The 19,520-nt window shown below is 43.7% G+C and overlaps 2 protein-coding genes across 4 annotated transcripts in view; one reads left to right on the top strand and one right to left on the bottom strand.

The window, feature by feature from the left end:
* Positions 1–19,520, top strand: part of GTPBP8 (GTP binding protein 8) — a 630,806-nt gene that overhangs the window by 524,109 nt on the left and 87,177 nt on the right. The gene's annotated exons all lie outside the window — the stretch shown is intronic.
* The window catches only part of LOC138525797 (aquaporin-3-like), a 263,570-nt gene that overhangs the window by 195,509 nt on the left and 48,541 nt on the right, over positions 1–19,520 (bottom strand). For both annotated transcript variants that reach the window (XM_069636006.1, XM_069636007.1), the window contains exon 2: positions 4,442–4,568. In XM_069636006.1, coding sequence (XP_069492107.1) covers positions 4,442–4,568 — 127 coding nt within the window. The remainder of the gene's footprint in view (positions 1–4,441; positions 4,569–19,520) is intronic.

Genomic DNA, 19,520 nt, shown 5'->3' with positions numbered 1-19,520 from the left:
TGAAGGCAGTGGTGAGAGGGGTCTTGATCTCCCGAGGTGCAGTCTACCATAAACGAAATCAGCAGCTCCGTCGGGACCTGGAGGACAAGGTGCAAGAGGCGGAGACAGCATGAAAAGCTAAAAGTTGGTCCCCCACGAACTTATCGAGTCTTGCAGGCAGCCCAGAAGAAGTTGGAGGCCCACTATGCAGAGGATACCGCCCAGCTCCTAGCTAAAACAAAGCAAAGCTACTAGGCCAAAGGTAATAAAGCTAATATATTCCTGGTGGAGAAGCTAGCGAGAGTCAAGAGAAGGAACACGATCATAGGTCTGCGGGACCCCCAGAACATAGTGCAGTTTGCTGACCGGGATAAATTGCGGGTTGCAGAAGCCCACCTCGCAGAGACAATGTCAGCGACCCGGAGATCCAAGGAGGAACAGGCCTACCTGTAGGAAGCGGCCGTACCACACATCACCTCCGCAAAAAGAAGAGCTGAGGCTCCGATCACCAGCGAGGAGGTTGAGGCGGCTATTAAAAGCCTGAAATCAAGGGCCCCGGGCCCAGATGGGTTCACCTCACGATTCTTTAAACTTTTCCGGCTCCAGCTGTTGGCCCCCATGACGACACTCTTAATTCCTTTGCGATCTCGGCGTCAATGCAAGAATCAATTACGGTGCTAGCTCTCAAGCCAGGAAAAGACTAGAGACATCACAGCATATAGACCTATTTCGCTATTAAACCTGGATGCAAACATTTACTCGAAGGTCCTGGCGAACCGCCTGGCGAAGATTCTCCAGGACATCGACCCAGATCAGACAGGCTTTGTGATGAATAGAGCAACCACGGATAACACCCGTAGGGTCTTTAATCTGATCGAAAATGCTAAGCGAGATTCGAGAAAGCTGGCTCTGCTAGCCTTGGACGCAACCAAGGCTTTTGATAATGTAGATTGGTCGTTCCTCCGTCTTGCCTTGGAATCCTTCCGTCTTGGACCGCTCTTCTCGAAGCTCATCCTAGCGAATTACCAAGCTCCGAATACTCTCCTCCGAGTGAATGGCCTATTATCCAGCTCGATCCCCCTAATATGCGGCACGAGGCAGGGGTGTCCTCTCTCCCCTCTGCTCTCCGCTCTGGTGATGGAGCCTCTGGCCCAGCAGATCCGTTGTAACCCCAGAATTAAAGGCCTCCAAGTAGGCCCTGCCCAAAATAAAATTGCGCTATATGCGGACGATGTGATGTTGACCATAACAGACACCTCCCAGTCGTTGAGGGCTGCCCTGGCGGAAATCCACAGGTTTGGCAGGGTCTCGGGATTCTCCATAAACTTTGCGAAATCAGTAGCCTTGGGAAAAGGCCTGGAGCGCGCGGACAAGGAGTCCTTCCGTACCCATTGCTCGATTCCATTAAGCGATAAATCTACCCCCTACCTGGGAGTCCAGATCCCCGCCCGCCCCGAAGACACCTACCGGATAAACTTCCCGACCCTGTTTAAGACCCTGGAGAATGATTTGGATCGCTGGCTCTCACAGGAAATTTGGTTAATAGGTCGCATCGCGGCCTGTAAGATTAATCTCCTACCGCGATTCCTCTACGCCTGCTCCGCCCTCCCCACCATCATTCCCAGCCCCCCCACTGCAACGGCTACAGAGGAAGATCTTTAGCTTCATCTGGAGGGTGAAAAAGTCACACATTCCGCGGAGCACCATGATGTGCACCCCAACCCATGGAAGCCTGGGGGTTCCTGATCTACAAGGTACCAGATGGCGGTGCAGATAGCTCACACTCGAGCCTGGACCATCTCGTCAGGGCGGCCCAAATGGATGGAAGTAGAACAATCCCAATTACTCCTTCCCCTCCGTTTCTTGCTGCACCTGCCAGCCTCATTGCGACGAAAATGGCCGTCACTCCTATCGTCGACCAAGCAAACACTAAAGGCATGGGATTGGGCACGCAAATCCAAAGGCATCCCAAGAGACCTAAGCCCAGCGGCCCCAGTGTTCTACAACTCAGCCTTTTCACCGGCGACCACTCCCTCGAACTGTAAAAACTGGATCGCCGGGGGCCTCAGCTCCTTAAGTCAGCTATTTGAAAGCTCCCAGCCTCTGACGTTCGCCCAATGTAAGAACACTTTTGGCCTGACGGAGACCGATCGATTCTCTTATATCCAAATCAGATACTGGTGTTCGCAAATCCCAGACCCGCGCGGGAGCCACGAGAGACCTGGATGCCCTCGAACTAACGGCCGCTGATCCACCGAGCCAAGGTCGAATTTCCACGCTAGACGGATTATTGCAGACGAATCTGATTGCAGCCAAAGTAACTTATATATGTCGCAGTGGGAAGCGGAACTAGGACATCAGATTCCAGACCAGTCGTGGTCCGACATCTGGGCACATACGCAATCGTCCTCTTTCTGCGTGACCAATTGAGAATGTGTGCATAAACTACTGCTCAGATGGTATTACCCACCCCTGCGACTACATCGCTTTAATCAGTCCTTGAACTCGCAATGCTGGCGCCGCTGCGGCATGGAGGGCTCCTACCTGCATATGTGGTGGTCATGTCCAGTGGTGGCGAACTTCTGGTCCCAGTGTATAGCCACCATAGCAGACATTGTCCAGATTACGTTACCGTTGGAACTAGAACCAATTGTACTGGGGACCCCAATCCCAGGCATATACCCTAGATCTGGCAGGCAGGCAACTCTCATAACGCAACTGCTCCTAGATGCGAAAATCACGGTGGCCCGAACATGGAAATCCCCAGAGGGTCCCCTAATGATCCTGTGGTGGCTAAAGCTTTGGGACATCTTCATTGCTGAAAAAAATAATGGCCGCAAATAGGGGCCACCTCCACCGTTTCACAAGCATTTGGTTGCCAGTGATAGACTATGACCAGCGCTTGCCAGGCCGAACATACAAACCTCGCTTGGTGTTGAATGCCCAAAGGGCTGAGGACAGGGACCTGGCTCAATCAGCGGAGGAACGAGTCCTGGAGGGCAGTCAGAACGGGTGGGGTGGAAACTTGTGAGATGATCCAGATGACTTGAAATGTAACAAATGTTGAACGATTATAATGTAATGTTTTCCTGTGTGCTGCTTGAGAAAAAAAAAAATAAAAACACAAACAGATACACGGACCCTACCCTTAGACCTTAGAGCATGAAGGCCTCATGAAGAATATTCCATTAAACAGCCTATTCAAATGGTCCTTTGTTCACAACAACAATGGTTCTATTGACAGAGGCAGGCCACATGAATTTCAACAGTAATGAGTTCAAATTATATTAAATAAAAGCTCTTTTTTAAAAAGGTTGGAAACGGAAGTGGTGGGGAAACCATTTTAATTATAACTTCAGAAATTTGAAAAACTAAAATTCTGAATTCAGCAGAAAAGGGAGAATCATATGAATGCAAGTATGATGCATTATAATAAATGAATTGTTAAATATATTTAATAACTTATCCAGTGGCAAACCCAAATGGGTCCATGTCATTTTATCGCCTGTAATTTCATCCCCTGTCATTTTATCGTGCACATATGGTCAGTATTTTTATGGGGGGGTGGGTTGCCCACCAAGCCCCCCGCCACACTATTGCCTACCCGCCCAAACCCTTATCTGCCCTTTCCCACACCCCCTAAAAATTTTGATGAGCACATTCGATGGAATGTGCACGTTAAAATGCCTGGAGATGAACATGCAGGCGACGAAAGGACGTCGTACCAACCAAATGTAGTCTCTAGGTTCAGAATTTTCTTGCGACTGTAATAATCACCACAGATACATACCGAGACGCAAAATTAAGCATTCCAGTCACAATCTTACTCACACATGCAACCACTTCACTTCTCTATGGAAATTTATAGATGATCAATTCATTCAGCTTCGATCCAAAACAGTACCGGGTTTACTGGAAACACAGAGTAATAGTCAAGCCATTAAGTGGAAGATGGGGAGATTCTTTGCTGACAAATTCAGTTGAGAACATCGTAACGAAATCGACAAACAATCCAGGCAACTTTTCGTATTGTAGTCAAGGCAGCAAGGATTTTATGCTCGGAGACTTATAAGGAGACAGTAAGATGGAGGAAATTGAATTTTGGGGGGGTGGGAGGAAGTAAAGTCTGCTCATCCAAATCAAGAGTAAAGTAGGAATGTCGCACTACTGTGGTCATGAAAGATTATCAGGACCTATCATTTTTATCAGGAGAACCAACGGTGGTATCTGTAGGACCAAGAAACCCACCAGACTGAAACGATTAGTGAAAACTACAAAAGGTTAAGTTCACATGGTGAATTACAAACCAATTATTTTCAACTGAGTATCATAATAGAGGCTCCCAGCCACCCATTATTTTCAGTCAAAGAACAAAAGACTGTACAATCTTCAAGCTAAGAACACAAGTTAAAACAGGGATGTCATGAACTTGATATTCTATCTAGGTCCACCATTGTTTTACCTGATACTCCGGCACACACATAGGCACCGGCGGTGACGGCAAATCCAAAGGCCATGTTCACACTAAGGAACTGTGCTTTTGCGAAGCCACTCAGCTCCATCTGGGCCACGGAACCACAGCCAAACAGCTTTTCAGACAAAGTGGAAAGAGAAAAATAATAAAGTGAGTGAGGTTTTTGAACAGGATTAAAGAATCTACCAAAACAAACAAATTAATAAAGTTTGAGCCCAACATGCAAAGACGTGTTTCAAGGCTTGCTGTAGCAGTGCTAGGCCAGGTCAAGGGAGACAGATAGAAGAAAATCATGGCCTTTCCCATGCCGGCTTCTCCAAGTACCTTATTTGTAGAGTACAATGGTGCACATTGTATAATTTTATTTAGGTATTTGATACAGCGCCAAGTAGCAGCGTTATGTGTTGCAGAAGGAGCAAACAAACCATAACAGCCCGGTGCATGTGATCCTGTTTAGACTGGATAAACAGAAGCCAGACAGTTATGGGGAGTGGGTTGTAACGTGCAATGGGGCAATAACTGACGTTGCATGGACAAATCTAGGCAGAAAAGAATAAAGCGATTGGCCCAGAATGGCAATGCTTGGTCTTGCAATAGCCATACTTCGAGCCCAGGCCTCCATGATCCAAAAATCACAAGGTTAAACACAAACCCTCTTCTATTGAAGGCTTGTAATACATTACATTCCAGCGAGGCAGTTTGAATTACCAGAAATGCAATCACAAGCTCAAAGAACGTAATTTGCTTTTGTATGGTGAATAACGTGTAAGAGGGCGGGGAGAGAATGCAGGGGGCAGAATAAGAAAAGTTTGAGAGCATGGAAGGATAATTGAGAAAGGCAGGAAATCATTAAAGCAATAATCCCCTCGCTGGGATGGAGGGGAGGGGGGGCATTACCGAGTCAGGTAATGCCCTGTGGCCCATAGTTAACAAAGGCCCCGGGCATCGGTAATGCCCCTTCCCCCCCCCCGGGCGAGTGGATTATTGCCATTAGTACCCTGGCCCATAAAACGGATATTGCCAGGGTTGTCAACGTCATGGACCTTCCTTCATTCATTCATTCATCCATCCATCCATCATCAGCGGGGCCATCCCCCTCCCCTCTTGTTGCACTGCGAGACATGCCAACATACTGCCTTGTTTTCAACACCACAGGCTGAGCATAGTTGGCCAATTGCCAGACGATCTTTGAACGGTCTGCCCTTGTGGATGTGCAGCGATCACCTTATTTACCAAGGCCAGTGTGGCGCCGGTATTTTCAGCTTCTTCACTGCCTCGGCTTGGTGTTCTACTGCCTTTTCTGACCATGCTAAACTCAGGATCTTGGTTTCTGATGGAGTTGTTCCTTCTTGAATTGCATGCACCGGGCAAATTATTATCCCGTCTTTTGAAATGCAAGGTTTCATCCTTATGCATAGCCGCATCACAAATGCGCATATGGTTTCTCCTTTCGTTTGCATCATGGTGTGCACATAGTTCACATGTTGTGCAGTGTGAAATGTGGTTCGGAGACCTCTGAAGGTGTCCACAGTATCTTCTGGCAGCTCTTCCACGATTTCCCGTCTGGCTAGTCCTACTGCTAATGTGAGAAGACATTTATTTCTGCATTTATCACGCCTGCCTATCGCCTCAATATAGACTGCAAAGTCCCTCACCAATCACACCCACTGGGGTCCCAGGTTGCTCATTTCTGGGAGATCAAATGCCCCATGTAGTTGCAAGGACAAGGATTCCTGTAGATGTATTTGTTTTGGCTGGTACGCATTCTTATATTTTGAAAAGTTGTGTGTCTTGTGGGGACATTTAAGGTGGATTATATATAAGCTGTGTGTACCTTTGATAAAGGTGCACCACTGGTCGCCATTTGCCACTTTCTCACTGCAGCCGTTGCTTCCGCGGGTTATCGGGCCACGCTCCCTTGCATCACTGCTGCCCCACCCGCGAGCGTGCCCTCTTTCACCGCCATGCGGCTGCTGAATGGATGTCCTCATGCACCAGACTGTCACCAGAGAACACCTGCCTGTTGTCCCTCATCTTTGTCACTTCCTACAGCAGGTAGCGCCGGCTCACCTCTTCGTCGGCAGTGTTGAGGGTGGAGGCCCCAGGGCTTCCGAGGAACTCTAAACTCTTGCCCCACATGGCACCGTTGGGGCTGGTGTAACAGGTATTTATTCAACCTTTTACTGCCCGTAACCAACTCCCTTCACCTCCCACATCACATCCTGTTCCTAATCCCTTTCCTTAAACCCCACCCCCATAACTATGTTAATGGGATCTAAAAACGCTACAGAAAATAAGAGGCAGACCATGCACAACAGAACCCAAAACACCAACACTTGAGGTTGGAAGTGCTCCAGTGGCAGTAGATTCAGCTCCAATGCATCAAGCGAGGAACACCAAGGTAGCTGTATCCCTGCCGGCATTGACAACCTGTGTAAATGCTATGGTTCGCAAAATAAACTTGCCTACCTGTAAAGCAGATTCCTCCATGGCAAAAATCGAAAACCTCTGCGGACGAGTCACTGACACCAGAATCGGAACTATTGAAGACGATACACAACAACTGCAACAGGACATGAAGGGCTAAATGCAGAAAATGTTGGCTTTGTTGAGGAGCGATCATAATCTCTGCCCATTTGGGTCTGCTGGAGTTTTCCAAAACGGAGTACAAAAGTAAAGAATTAATTTAAACCCTTCTACTCAAGATCCTGGATACCCCCCTCAAGCATTGCAATAGTACAAAGGGCGACGGCTGCACAGGTTCAAGTCAGTGCGGCCCATTTAAGGTGCGCTGGAGGCCAATAATCCTTAATTATCATGACTGGGATACCCTACTGGCTGCAGTGAGAGGAAAGGGTCAATTAAAATATCAAAATGTGAAACGTTGTTTTTTTCAGATTTCATGCCATGTGTGGAAAAGTCCAGTAAACATTTTCACAAGTGGAGCAGAAAAAGGCACCAGGACTGAGATATTCCAGGATTTATCCAGTCAAGTTGAACACCATTGCAGGGGAGAGACCACACTTTGTCACTTACTGCAGCAGCAGACTATTTAAGTAACTATCCCTCCATCAATATTTGTACTCCTGATTAAAAGGGCTCTGTACAATGTACGAGAACGTTTGAGACCCCTCTTGATCTAACCAGCTTTTATAAATCACATTGAGTGAACATTGCCCATTTCCTTTACAAATAAAAGGAACAAATGAAGTGCCAGCGAAGATGAAGGGGATACATACGCGTCACCCATATATCATACAACGCGAACGCACCACAGAGCTCAGACAGCCTCCTCTTGAACGGCCCACATGCACGACCAAAAAGGGGGAGGAGTCCTAATTGGAAACCTTGGTGGCTAGAAGAAGGCAAGTCACAAGTAGGGAACTGAAATGTCACTATGGCTAAACAAGATGGATTTGTTTCGGTGGTATTTCAGCATGGGCTGAAGTTCCGAGTGAGGCATTTGATTCTCCTACACATTTTTCCTAGCTTATCAGGATTCTAGGAGCTATACATTTGTGGTGTCCCATTAAACCAGGGTAAATGCTTGCATTTCTAGGATAGTAGGCTACCCTGGAAGGAGTTGGTAGGCTTTCTGGTAGATCTGGTTTGTCTGGTAAAGGTTTGAAGATCCCAAAAATTGCACTTTGTTTAATTAACTAGTTGTAAAACAGGGAATACTCAGTTTGGGAAATTAAGTTGTTTTGAAGATTTATTCAATAGAAGAGCAGTTATTGTTGACAAAACCATAAACAAGAATCAGTGATTTAGATTGTACATGTAACTGTGTCGAAAGGAGTTCAGGATGAAACAAATTACCTGGACTTCGTGTAGGTGCTCTCTTGACGGTCAGTAGAAAAAAGTCCACGAATGCTGGACGTATTTTCTTGTGGAAGAAAGGTTCTTCCTCTTTATCCTGAAACAAATTAGTATATGTTTGCAAGGGAGTCTTGAAATCAGCCTTTCACTTATCTGGTTGAGTTTATCAGTATGTTCAAGTCAGGGAAAACAGGATATGAAAGTTCCAGAGTGGTGTTATTATGATTCCCTTTTTGGCGAACTTGCCTCATAGGAAATAAGTATTTTAAACTGTTTCAGGGCTGAATCCTAACACTGGTTGAGGAACCGATGGCTTACCTTTTGTAGAGTCAGAGGCGATCTCTCTATGGAGCCGCGGTATGATTAGTGTATTAATTTGCATCTGTAGAATGCTTCTTGGCTGCAAGGCATTTCGGCATTGCATACAGAAGTATCGGGAACAGACTACTGAAAGAATAAAGAGCAGTCTAAATGAGGCTTATCAAGTTTTAAATGATGCACTAGTACTCAATCTAGGCTAACGCTCTTAAGTGGAGGGGTAGAAGTTGTCTAGAATTATAGTTCCTAGTCTTACTAAGGCGTATATATAGAGCGCTCATTTGTGATTTCTAATCAGAGATACTGCTCCCTGTAAAGAGGCAGTAGTTGGAGCACGCGCATTCAGACTGTTACACTATTTAGCGATTCACTTACCTATTAATTCAGCTGTATTTTATGAGGGGTATCCTGTATGTGATAATTCCTCCGTATGGATACTGGTCTTGTTTCGCGTTCCCATTTTGATGATCCAGTCTGGTCTGGGCCCCAAAGGGTCCGTGATCATTCCGTATCCATGAAAACACTGTTAGTCTTCCGGAAAGGCACCGAAAAAACGCCAGGAGCGGCCGCCATGTTGGGAAGGCCTAATATAGATGTCCTCTAGTCCTTTTTCAGTATTTACGGTGGTTAAAGCAACATTGGCCTAGATTTCAGATGTTATGATACAGTTCTGAATCTGAAGTGAAAAGCGATAAAATGGAAATTAAGTCTTAGTTTTCAAACGAGGTTCATTTCTATAGGTTTAGATAATGAAGTGAGTGGTTAGACTTTTAGCCATTTGATGGATTCATTAAGACCCTTTTTGTCACTTTGAGTTAAATAAATGAGTCTCTGTTCTTTTTCAAGGAGTATTTTACTTTTGATGTTATGATCCTTACCTTGTATCATTAATAGTTTTGTTCAACAAAAACCTTCAAAGCCATGTTTGGCTTCTGTGTAATGTTTCACCAACGGTGCATTGAGAGCTTTGTTTTTTAGGCAGCTTTTATGTTCTAGCATTCTTACTTTAACTTTTCTGTTCGTTTTTCCGAAGTAGTGCTTATTACATGGGCAGGTTATCATCGGAGTTGCAGTACGTCATTTGTTTGTTGCCATAAGGTTGGAAGCCCAATGTCAATTTCCTTAGTTTTTTGTGTTAGTTTACACACTGCACAGTTACCGCACAGGTAGTGTCCGACTACAGGTCGAAGTCCCCATCTTTCTGTTAGGCGGTTTGTATTAATCGGTTTTTGCTGCTACTTACTCCATTACCTATTGTGGTTGATTTTTTGTATGCAAACATGGGTGTCGGAATTTCAGCGTTCCCACTTTAAAAGATTTTCCATTGTTTCTTTACGATTTGGCTAATCTTCAGACTGAGTTTGGAAAAAGTGTTAACACATACCAAGCGATCTGTCGTAGGTTGTTTAATCTTGTCCTCAAGGAGTGCATCCCCGTTATTGGATGCTCTTGTCAGATTTCTTAATAAGTTTTTTAGGATAGCCTCTGTGTTTCAATTTTGCAGTCAGATTTTTTGCTTCTGCTTCAAAAGCCGGTTTTTGGCTACTGTTCCTTTTTAATCACAGAAATTGACCATACGGAAGATTATCTAAGATGTTTGACGTGGTGACTATCCTAGTGTAACAGAGAATTCTGGTTTTTTTTAATGGTACGGTTTAACTAATAGACAGCCATTTTCATGGAAGACGGTTAGATTGAGAAAATCTATGGACAACTTCTGAATGTTAATGGTAAACTGTAGATGTCGGTTACAATTATTGAGCCAGATTAGAAATTCTTCTGCTTTTTCTGTTGTCCCTGTCCAAACCATCAGAACATCATCAATGTATCTTGCCCATGATTGGATGTGTTCTTCAAACGGATTTGTCAGGTATATGAACATTCTTTTAAAAGAATTCAACAAAAAGGTTGCTAGACTCGGTGCCATGGTAGCCCCCATGGCCGTGCCTTCGATTTGTTGAAAGAATTTTCATTGGAATTCAAAGTAATTTTGTGGGAGGGCTACTTCTATGCACCAGAGGATAAAGGAGCTAGGTACCGGATCGTCATCTATTCTATTGAGAAGGATTTCGCTGATGGTTTCTAAGATTGCTTGTTGCGAAATGTTCGTATAGAGCGAGACTATATATCTAGACCTATTAGGTATGAGTTTTCTGGATTATACAGTAAATTCGCGTATTTTTTTATTACATCTTTGGTATCTTTTCAAAAATATTTCATTTTTACCACATATCCTTTGAGGTAGTGATCCGCATATTTAGAAAGGGGTTCCAGAATTGAATTTATCCCTGAAACAATTGGTCTCCTTGGTGGTTTATTCAGGGGTTTTATGAATTTTTGGTAAACAGTAACAATTTGGTATAGTTGGTTCCAGGTTGTTCAGAAAAGACCACTCTTGTTTACTAATCCAGCATCTTTCTAGTGCCTTAGTAGTTTTAATTTCAATTAGATTGTTTAGATCTTTAGTCGGGTCGATGGCAAGTCTCTTCTAGTAATTTACATTTTCTAGTGGTCTAGAACATTCCTCAATGTAGTCTCTCTTGTTGAGCATTACAATTGCTCCGCCTTTATCCGCTCTCTTGATGATCTCATTTGCAGCTAATGATTCCATAGCTTCTCTCTTCAGTTGTCAAATTGTGATACATAGGTGGATTTTGTTTTTCTAGTTTGGTGACTTCGGCCAGAACTCTTTTTTCAAAGTATAGACTCCGGTGAGTAGGTGTATGCCGGGGGACAAAAAGTAGAAGGATTTTTTTAGGCCTGAATGGTTGATTGTGGTGGGATCTCTAATAGTTTGTTTGTGTAGAAAAAAATTCTTAAGTCTGATTTTCCGCATGAATTTTAAAAAAATCTGTGTGGAACTGAAAAGGATCATGTTTATTAGAGATCACATAGCCAAGGCCTTTTTCAAGAAGTTGTTTTTCTGGGGTAGTAGGTATGTAAGTGGAGAGGTTCACTAAAAGTGGTTGCCGCTCCGTTAGTGTAATAATCAGCTTTTCACTCTGGGTACTGAGTTTCACGCAGACGGACTCTACCTCTACCTCATTCTTGATATCTGTTCCTCTCTGGCGTTTTTTCAGTGCCTTTCCAGAAGACTAACGGTGCTTTCATGGATACGGAATGAACACAGACTCTTTGGGGCCCAGACCGGATCATCAAAATAAGAACGCGAAACAAGACGAGTATCCATACGGAGGCATTATCACATACAGGATACCACTCATAAAATACAGCTGAATTAATTAGGTAAGTCAATCGCTAAATAGTGTAAAAGTCTGAATGCACGCGCTCCAACTACTGCCTCTTTATAGGGAGCAGTATCTCTGATTAGAAATCACAAACAAGCAATCTATACAAATTCTAGACAACTTCTAACCCTCCACTTTAGAGCGTTTGCGTAGATCGAGTACTAGTGCATCATTTAAAACTTGAGAAGCCTCATTTAGACTGCTCTTTATTCTTTCAGTAGTATGTTCCCGATACTTCTGTATGCAATGCCGAAATGCCGTGCAGCCAAGAAGCATTCTACAGATGCAAATTAATACACTAATCATACCGCGGCTCCATAGAGAGATCGCCTCCGACTCTACAGAAGGTAAGCCATCGGTTCCTCAACCAGTACTAGTTAGAATTCAGCCCTAAACAGCCCTGAAACAGTTTAAAATACTTATTTCCTATGAGGCATGTTCGCCAAAAAGATAATCATAACATCACTATGGAACTTTTATATCCTGTTTTCCCTTGAACATACCGCTAAGCTCAACCAGATAAGTGAAAGGCTGATTCAAGACTCCCTTGCAAACATATACTAATTTGTTTCAGGAGAAAGAGGAAGAACCTTTCTTCCACAAGAAAATACGTCCAACATTTGTGGACTTTTTTCTACTGACAGTCAAGAGAGCACCTACACGAAGAAGTCCGGGTAATTTGTTTCATCCTGAACTCCTTTTGACACAAAGTTACATGTCCTAAGAATACAATCTAAATCACTGATTCTTTTTTATGGCTTTGTCAACAGTTCCTGCTCTTCTATTGAATAAATCTTCAAAACAAGAAGATTCCAGACCAATTGCTTCTACTCTAAATACTATTTTTCTGACTACTCCTGAAGAAAGTCCCTACAACCACAAGGAATACTGAAATATGTCGAGTTCCCAATTTAGAATTACTAAATTGTATGGTAGTATTTAATATCCCACACAGGGGATGTCCCAATCTAAATTAAACATAAGATTGAGCGAAAAAGGTTTGAACATAGATTGATATAATTTAGATCTCTATTTTTTAGAAATCGTTATAGGTTTTGTGCCTTGTTACATGTGTACCATTTTAGTGTGTCCGATTATGGATTTTATATGTACAATGTTTCTTGATTCTTATGAGATATTAAAATTGACAATTTTTTCTAAACTGATGTAGTTTTTGAAGAGCTAATAGCTGTTGACAAACAACCTGTTTCCTACCTTTCTTTGTACTGATTCTCCCAAATCAAGGTAGGATACCGCCTTGAGTGGAATTTGGGATCTCTGTTTTTCGCACGTCGTCCTTTGAACATGCAGGGAACAGGTCGATAGCAGGCATACCCGAGATTTGCCAGAGAGACAGATTGGGCTAAAATAAGGGATTCCAAGCAAGCAGAACAAGCGGGGGAAAGGGGAACTGGAAAGCCACTAGCAGATTAATTAGATTGAAGATAGTGTTCATGCAATATTGCGGTATCACTCAACCAGATGACAGCACAAGAGGCAAAAGCAGATTCCTTAGTTTATGGTTTGCAGCCGAAAATGCAGGCCTGACTGAAAACTATCTACATTGGATGGCAGAATAAGCCATTGTCCGAGCTAGTTGCGAATAATTGCGTGACGTAGTAGGAATAGTAAGAAAATATAGCATTGCAACAGACAGGTACACGCGCAACCAACTCAATGTAAGAGGCAGGAGCCCTGCATCGAGCCCCCTCATGGCAACATCAAGGAATACTAGGGCAGTGGCAGCAGCTGCCCGGAGAGCAGGAATTCACAGCACCTCCTGGATCCAATATTGACCCCTTCTGTATGCAATAGTTGCAAGTGGACAGGACATTGGAAAAAATGAGCGCCCATATAGACCCCAGCGTAATAGGTTTCATAATCCCAAGGTGCAGGGTGTGCCTCCCCAACCCCACTCTAAGTGGGCCAGGAGGTCTTCACCAACCATTGTGCCACAACTCAATGCCCAGAAGGGTGTCCCTTCTGGCCAACCCGAAACGATGGTGGACTCTGGATCCTTGGACTAGACAGGGGAGCCCCTCATTCACGCCCGCCACTCTCCCAACCCCTCCCAGATGCCCGCAGACCAGGAAGGCCCATATGCACAGTGTGAAGTCAAAATGAAATAATGTGCTTCGTTAGGTGACACCTATGCCAATAGGTCCGCCATTTGTTCTGAATGTTTTCCAGATGTCCCTCGATCCTCTGCAATAGTGAAGCAGTAAGAATCTCCAACATGCTTGTGGTTCATCGCCATTATTGCAACACTGCGTCCTATAGTTTCTACTTAGTCCCACTGCTGCGGTAAACGTACTGCTCGCTATTCAAGCTCAATCGTACTATTCATTGCACATTCTAAATTATATTCTCAAGTGTTCCTGACGAAAATGCAGAAGCAGTTTAGCAGTACTGTTAACAGATGGGATCCAGGCAGCGAAGTACGAGGGGAAGGGTCACTTGATTTAAATGATATACAGTACCGTAGTCTATGGTCCATACAGGATAAGGAGGTTGGATACATTCACAATACAGAACCAGTAAAAGATCAAGGTACATCCTAAGAAACTGCCTCACATTCCCCAGTACCCATTGATTCCTGAGTCGAGGAAGGCATTACCCCAGTCATTGAATCTCTTCTGTCGCAAGGTATTGTCCCCGCAACACCCAGATATTGCTGGATAATAAGCAAAAATACATACAGATGTACAGGATCTGAGACCAGTGGTTATCCAATCCATTTCTGTGGTCCTAAACCCAGCTGCTATCCTAGCCGGTATAGCCCTGACTGCTTCCCATTTTACTGGTGGCTTGCTGCAGCTTTTCTCTGTTCCCATACATGTGGATAATCAGGACCCATTTTCTACACCAGGGAATCCACAACACCTGGACCCATTTATGCCATGGTTACATTGCTCTCCCAAAAATTAAAGGATTTGGATATCAGATTCCCCGTTAAAAATGGGGAAGTGATGGTGCAGTATTTAGATGACCTAATGACATCTTCATCTGAAGCTTTCAAGGAGCACACTAGAGTGCTATTGAGTGCCCTAGCCAATAGGGCTTCAAAAAGAAAAGCTACAGGAGTATAAAGAGCGGGTACATTACTTGGGTCATGACATTGTGATGGGTAAGAGTCGTTGCCTCCCCCAAACAGAGGCTGCGTGAAATATATCAGATCAGATCACACAAATGGCCGTATTGCTTGGTTGCTGTAGACAACGGAGCTTGGGGTATGTCAAGCTGGTAAAACCTTCACAAATGTACACAATACCACTGAATCTTTACAATGGTCTACAGGGCTGAGGGCTCTTTCGTGAAGGTGAAAATTAGGATGGTTTGAAGCACCTGCATTGGGGTTTGCTAAGTAAAAGGAGGTTCACTTTGTATCAACATGAAAAAGGCAGTTTTACCATTGCAGTGCAAACACCACACACAGGTTCCATCAAAAGCATATTGCATTTTATAGCAAAGAACTAGATCCTGTAGCTGCATGCATGCCGCCCCATGTTTGACTCAGAATCTGCCGCAGCCACACCAATGGAATAATGCAAAAACATTTTATTGGGTTCTCCACTAGAAGCATCAGTCCCACATTCTGTGGTATCCTAGCTGTTGAAAACCAAAAACGGAGCACAGGTCTACATCCTCAAGCAAACCAATACAAGGTTTTAATGTGGACCTCTAACATCACTCTTACCAGGTGCCCCATGTTGCCTGCTTGCCAGGATGGGGAATCCATATGTAGACTTCTCACGACCAGGTTGCATCTGTGTTGTAATTCCAGACTATCAAGGGCAGGCCAGCTGGCAGAACAACAGTCAGTCAATACAAATACAGATTTGTGCTATGCCTTTGGAGTCACTCAAATTTCTGAGAATTGGGGAAGCTGCGTGGCTTCTTGACCTCATCAGGCTCTCCTAAAGCACAATAATTACAGCAAGGAGCTCCCAGATGAGATTATGCTCCCCTGAAAAATAGCTATAATCAAATTTAAAGCTCACTAGCCCCTAGAGGAAGCGAGCTTTGGTAACAACTTTGCTATTTCTACCGCCAGGTTAACTGTAATAAAGTCAATATGAATGTATACTGTCCATGATAAAGGTCCTGGAGCAACTGCCTTTCAAATTGGAGGAACTAGATCTCCTATAGGAAAACACCTTCTCGCTAAAAAGAGTTGAAGTCTGTAAGCAGTGCAAGTTATCTGGAGAGATGGACAGGGTCGATTAGTAGCCCTGGAGATACGGTTGTCCCACCTAGTCAAGATTTACCAAGGGCAGGCTCATGTAAAAATGTGTACTATTTCCACCCTTACAAAGAACTGTTTCGGTTCTGACTGCATCTCTAGCACAAGAATTTTTCAGACAGTCTGTCCCAAACTCCACAGGGGCGCTCCCTCGACCCCCCCCCCCCTTTAGGGACCGTTTTTGAACCTTCAATTTAAGTTTTCCTCAAATTGCCCAGTTGCAATACCTTCAGTATGTATTAATTATTCGGATTGGGTCGAGGCATACCCATGCCAGCGAGCAGATGCAATAACTGCCTTCTCATTGAGGTTCGGGATCCCAGTCCCCATAGCAGTGACCAAGGGACCCACTTTGTCAACCATATCATTAAGTACCTCTTTACTGCTCTTAATGTGCAACACAACCTAAAATTATCCTCACCATCTGTAATCTGCAGGGACAGTGGAACGGCGGGATGAGGGTGGGGGAGAAAAGGAAATAAATAACCCAAGTGGCTCACTGTGCCTTGGATCCTGCAGTGTATCAGACTATAAAACAGGACCGAGTCCTCACAAAATCTTAAAGACTGCCTCCTCTGTTGAATAAGCTCATATGAGCATTAATGGTCCATCTACTTGACCATAGACGATACACTGTCAGCTCTATACACTTGCAGGTAACGGAAGCCCTCGCAAAGACTCCTACTGAAGCTTGCCATTTTCGGAAACAGGGGGTAATGTGATGGTCAGAAGAGTCAGCGGAAATCTGCCCTTGCTCCAAGGTGGAGAGTACCTGGTCAGGTAATTCCTGTCACAACGAAAGCCATCAAAAGTAACCTAGCACCACGTGAAGCACTGCAAGCATGCAGTAACCCCGGAAATGAGACATAGGGGTTTATGAACTGTGATCATGTGCTAATTAGTCTTCTTATCAAGCCTCTCGCTCAGTCCTATGGAAACTGTCTACCCAATCTCAACATGGGACAAGATCCTTAGACGGCAAGTACTGCCGATGTCCAATCATGGCCCTGGTACCAAATGACATGGTGGAAGTTGGGACTGTGGGGGTTGAGCTCTTAGGATTCCTACCAAAACCAGCCCTACGTCAACCCGGAAAGATTTCATAATAATGCGAGCCAGCACCTGATGATCCAAAGTCTTACTAATCAAGATAGCAGCCTAATAGATGCTAACCTCACTAAGAAGAGTGTTGCATTACCAGAATGAAAACATAGTGGATATGGCAAGCTATTGTTTTACATTTTACAGAAGGAAACCAGGTAATGCAAAGAAAGGTCTACAGGAATGGGTCAGTAGCCACAGCAGCAGTAAGGGCTCGAAATCAGCGACTGAACTATGAAAACTACAGTGAAATACTGAAAGGGTTTCAGCGGGTGGAATTTTCAGGCAGCTGCAGGATGAAGGAAAGAAAGTGGGGCAGGAGATGGACGATGAGAGAGGGGTTTGCTTTTTGATAGCGACATTCAATTTGGGGAAAAAAATAACAGAGGTAACCAGACCCTGTTCTAATGAGTCACAGGTAGTATGCCAATAGCACACAGGAGAAGGTAATAATTGTGAACTATGGTGCAGTACTTAGGGTTATGCCATAGAGATTACCGAATTCTTGAATACCAAAGTTGCATCCCACTCATTATGGTGGGACACTGTTAGTTAAGAGATCTGTCTGGATTTCGTTAGGTTGAACACGTTAAATTGCGTACCATAATATTCTCCCTAACCTTATATGCATTTCAGATCAAAACACTCCTCCTCCCCCCCCTCAACTGTATTGAAAGAGCCCCAGTGAGGTTGCAGCAGCAATTCCAGGATATATTTGCAAACATGGAGCTAGAGGGATACAAGGGACCTGGTGCAAACACAACCCTTGCAACATGGGGGGGATTTATCAAGGTGCACACGGATGATTAAATGACCGTTCGTTTTATTAGAATGTGCAGCAGGCCTTATTGCTGGGGCGCAGCCCACTAATACTGATACTAACATCAGAGAGCATTTTTTGAGGAAATACTTTTTCATTTCATCCAAGGAACTGTAAGGAAGACAGATGAGGACATTGCATGTAAATAAATGGTAAGACTACATGAATGGTCAGCTCCCCCTGCATATCAGGGAAGACATGTTGCATAACAGTTGGCCAAGAATCCTTAATCAAACCCCTGCAATACTGGAAAATCTGTGGTCCTGCTGAGACCTTTGGAAATATAGATGGTGGTCCTGTGAGTGAAGAGCATACACCTTCAAAGCCACAAGGTTCAGTGAAAGTAGTATGGGCGCCAACCAGTAAGATTATTACTGGTCCCTGGGCAAGATGCAACTGGGACAGGGTTACTAACCGAGATGTATGGGAAGTTGGACGTCCAAGAAGCTTTGCACAGTATACGTCAGCCCCATAGCCAACCACCAACTTATGGTTGGGCATATTGTGGCCTTGCAGCCTCTCCAGCTGCAATATCTTAAAAGGACCAATAGTATTGGTAGGGAATAAGGTTTTGGGATGGGATGGCATCCAATAGGACTTTCCATGGTAAGTTACTTTAAGAAAGCAGTTTATTGCATAGAAATCATTGATGTATCCTCACTACACCACATCTTGCAGACTCATGTCAGTTGGAGGTTTTCTGGCCAGCAGAGGTAAAGAAATTAAAATGGCATACTGTGTCACCCTGACGTTTCGATATGTGTTGCAAATGTTGAAGAGTTAAGGATGTGAAAGTTTACAGGTTATATTAAATGAAGCAAAAACTGAAATTCAGGTAACCAGTCACTGCCATCTGGATTATTCCTTACAATATATATATTTTTATTTGTTTATTTGTACATGGTTTATCACAAACCTTTACAAAATTATCACTAAACAAAACGAGAACATTAAAATCTTGGAGAGATAATACTCACAAAATGTAAACAGTTCATGATAACATACACATAAAAAAGTTTGAACATTAAAATCGAACAAAATAAAGAAACATCCTAACCCAATAATAGATTAACTTAATTCACAAATTATTTTTAAAAAGGAAATAACACGCATGATCAAACTGGGCAAATAACCATTTCTCATCTTATACCAAATGTATTTAGGGTCAGTACATAAAATATTATCAAAAAATTCCAAAAAGTATTCAGTACGTTGATTGATCAACGAAGGACATTTTACCATTATGTGTTCTAAAGTCTCCTCAGTTTCCAGAACCATACAAAATCTACACAATTTTTTATCATCCACAGGATTTCTTATATTTAGTATAAAATGTGTGCAAAACATTCAACCTGAACCTCAAAGCTATTTCTGAAAGTCCTTGACGGATATTTTATCAGATAGTGCTCTATAACCGGCAAAAATTTCCAAAAGGAACGAACATGGTTATACAATTTCGAAGAAAAAAAAACTCTACTTTTAGTCAGTGACCAGTCCATTCCATAGATAATCTGTTTG

This window comes from Ambystoma mexicanum, chromosome 7p (genome assembly GCF_040938575.1).
Source record: "Ambystoma mexicanum isolate Mex_15411 chromosome 7p, UKY_AmexF1_1, whole genome shotgun sequence".
NCBI lineage: Eukaryota > Metazoa > Chordata > Amphibia > Caudata > Ambystomatidae > Ambystoma > Ambystoma mexicanum.
The sequence above is the reverse complement of the archived record's forward strand: the minus strand, read 5'-3'. Positions and strand labels throughout refer to the sequence as shown.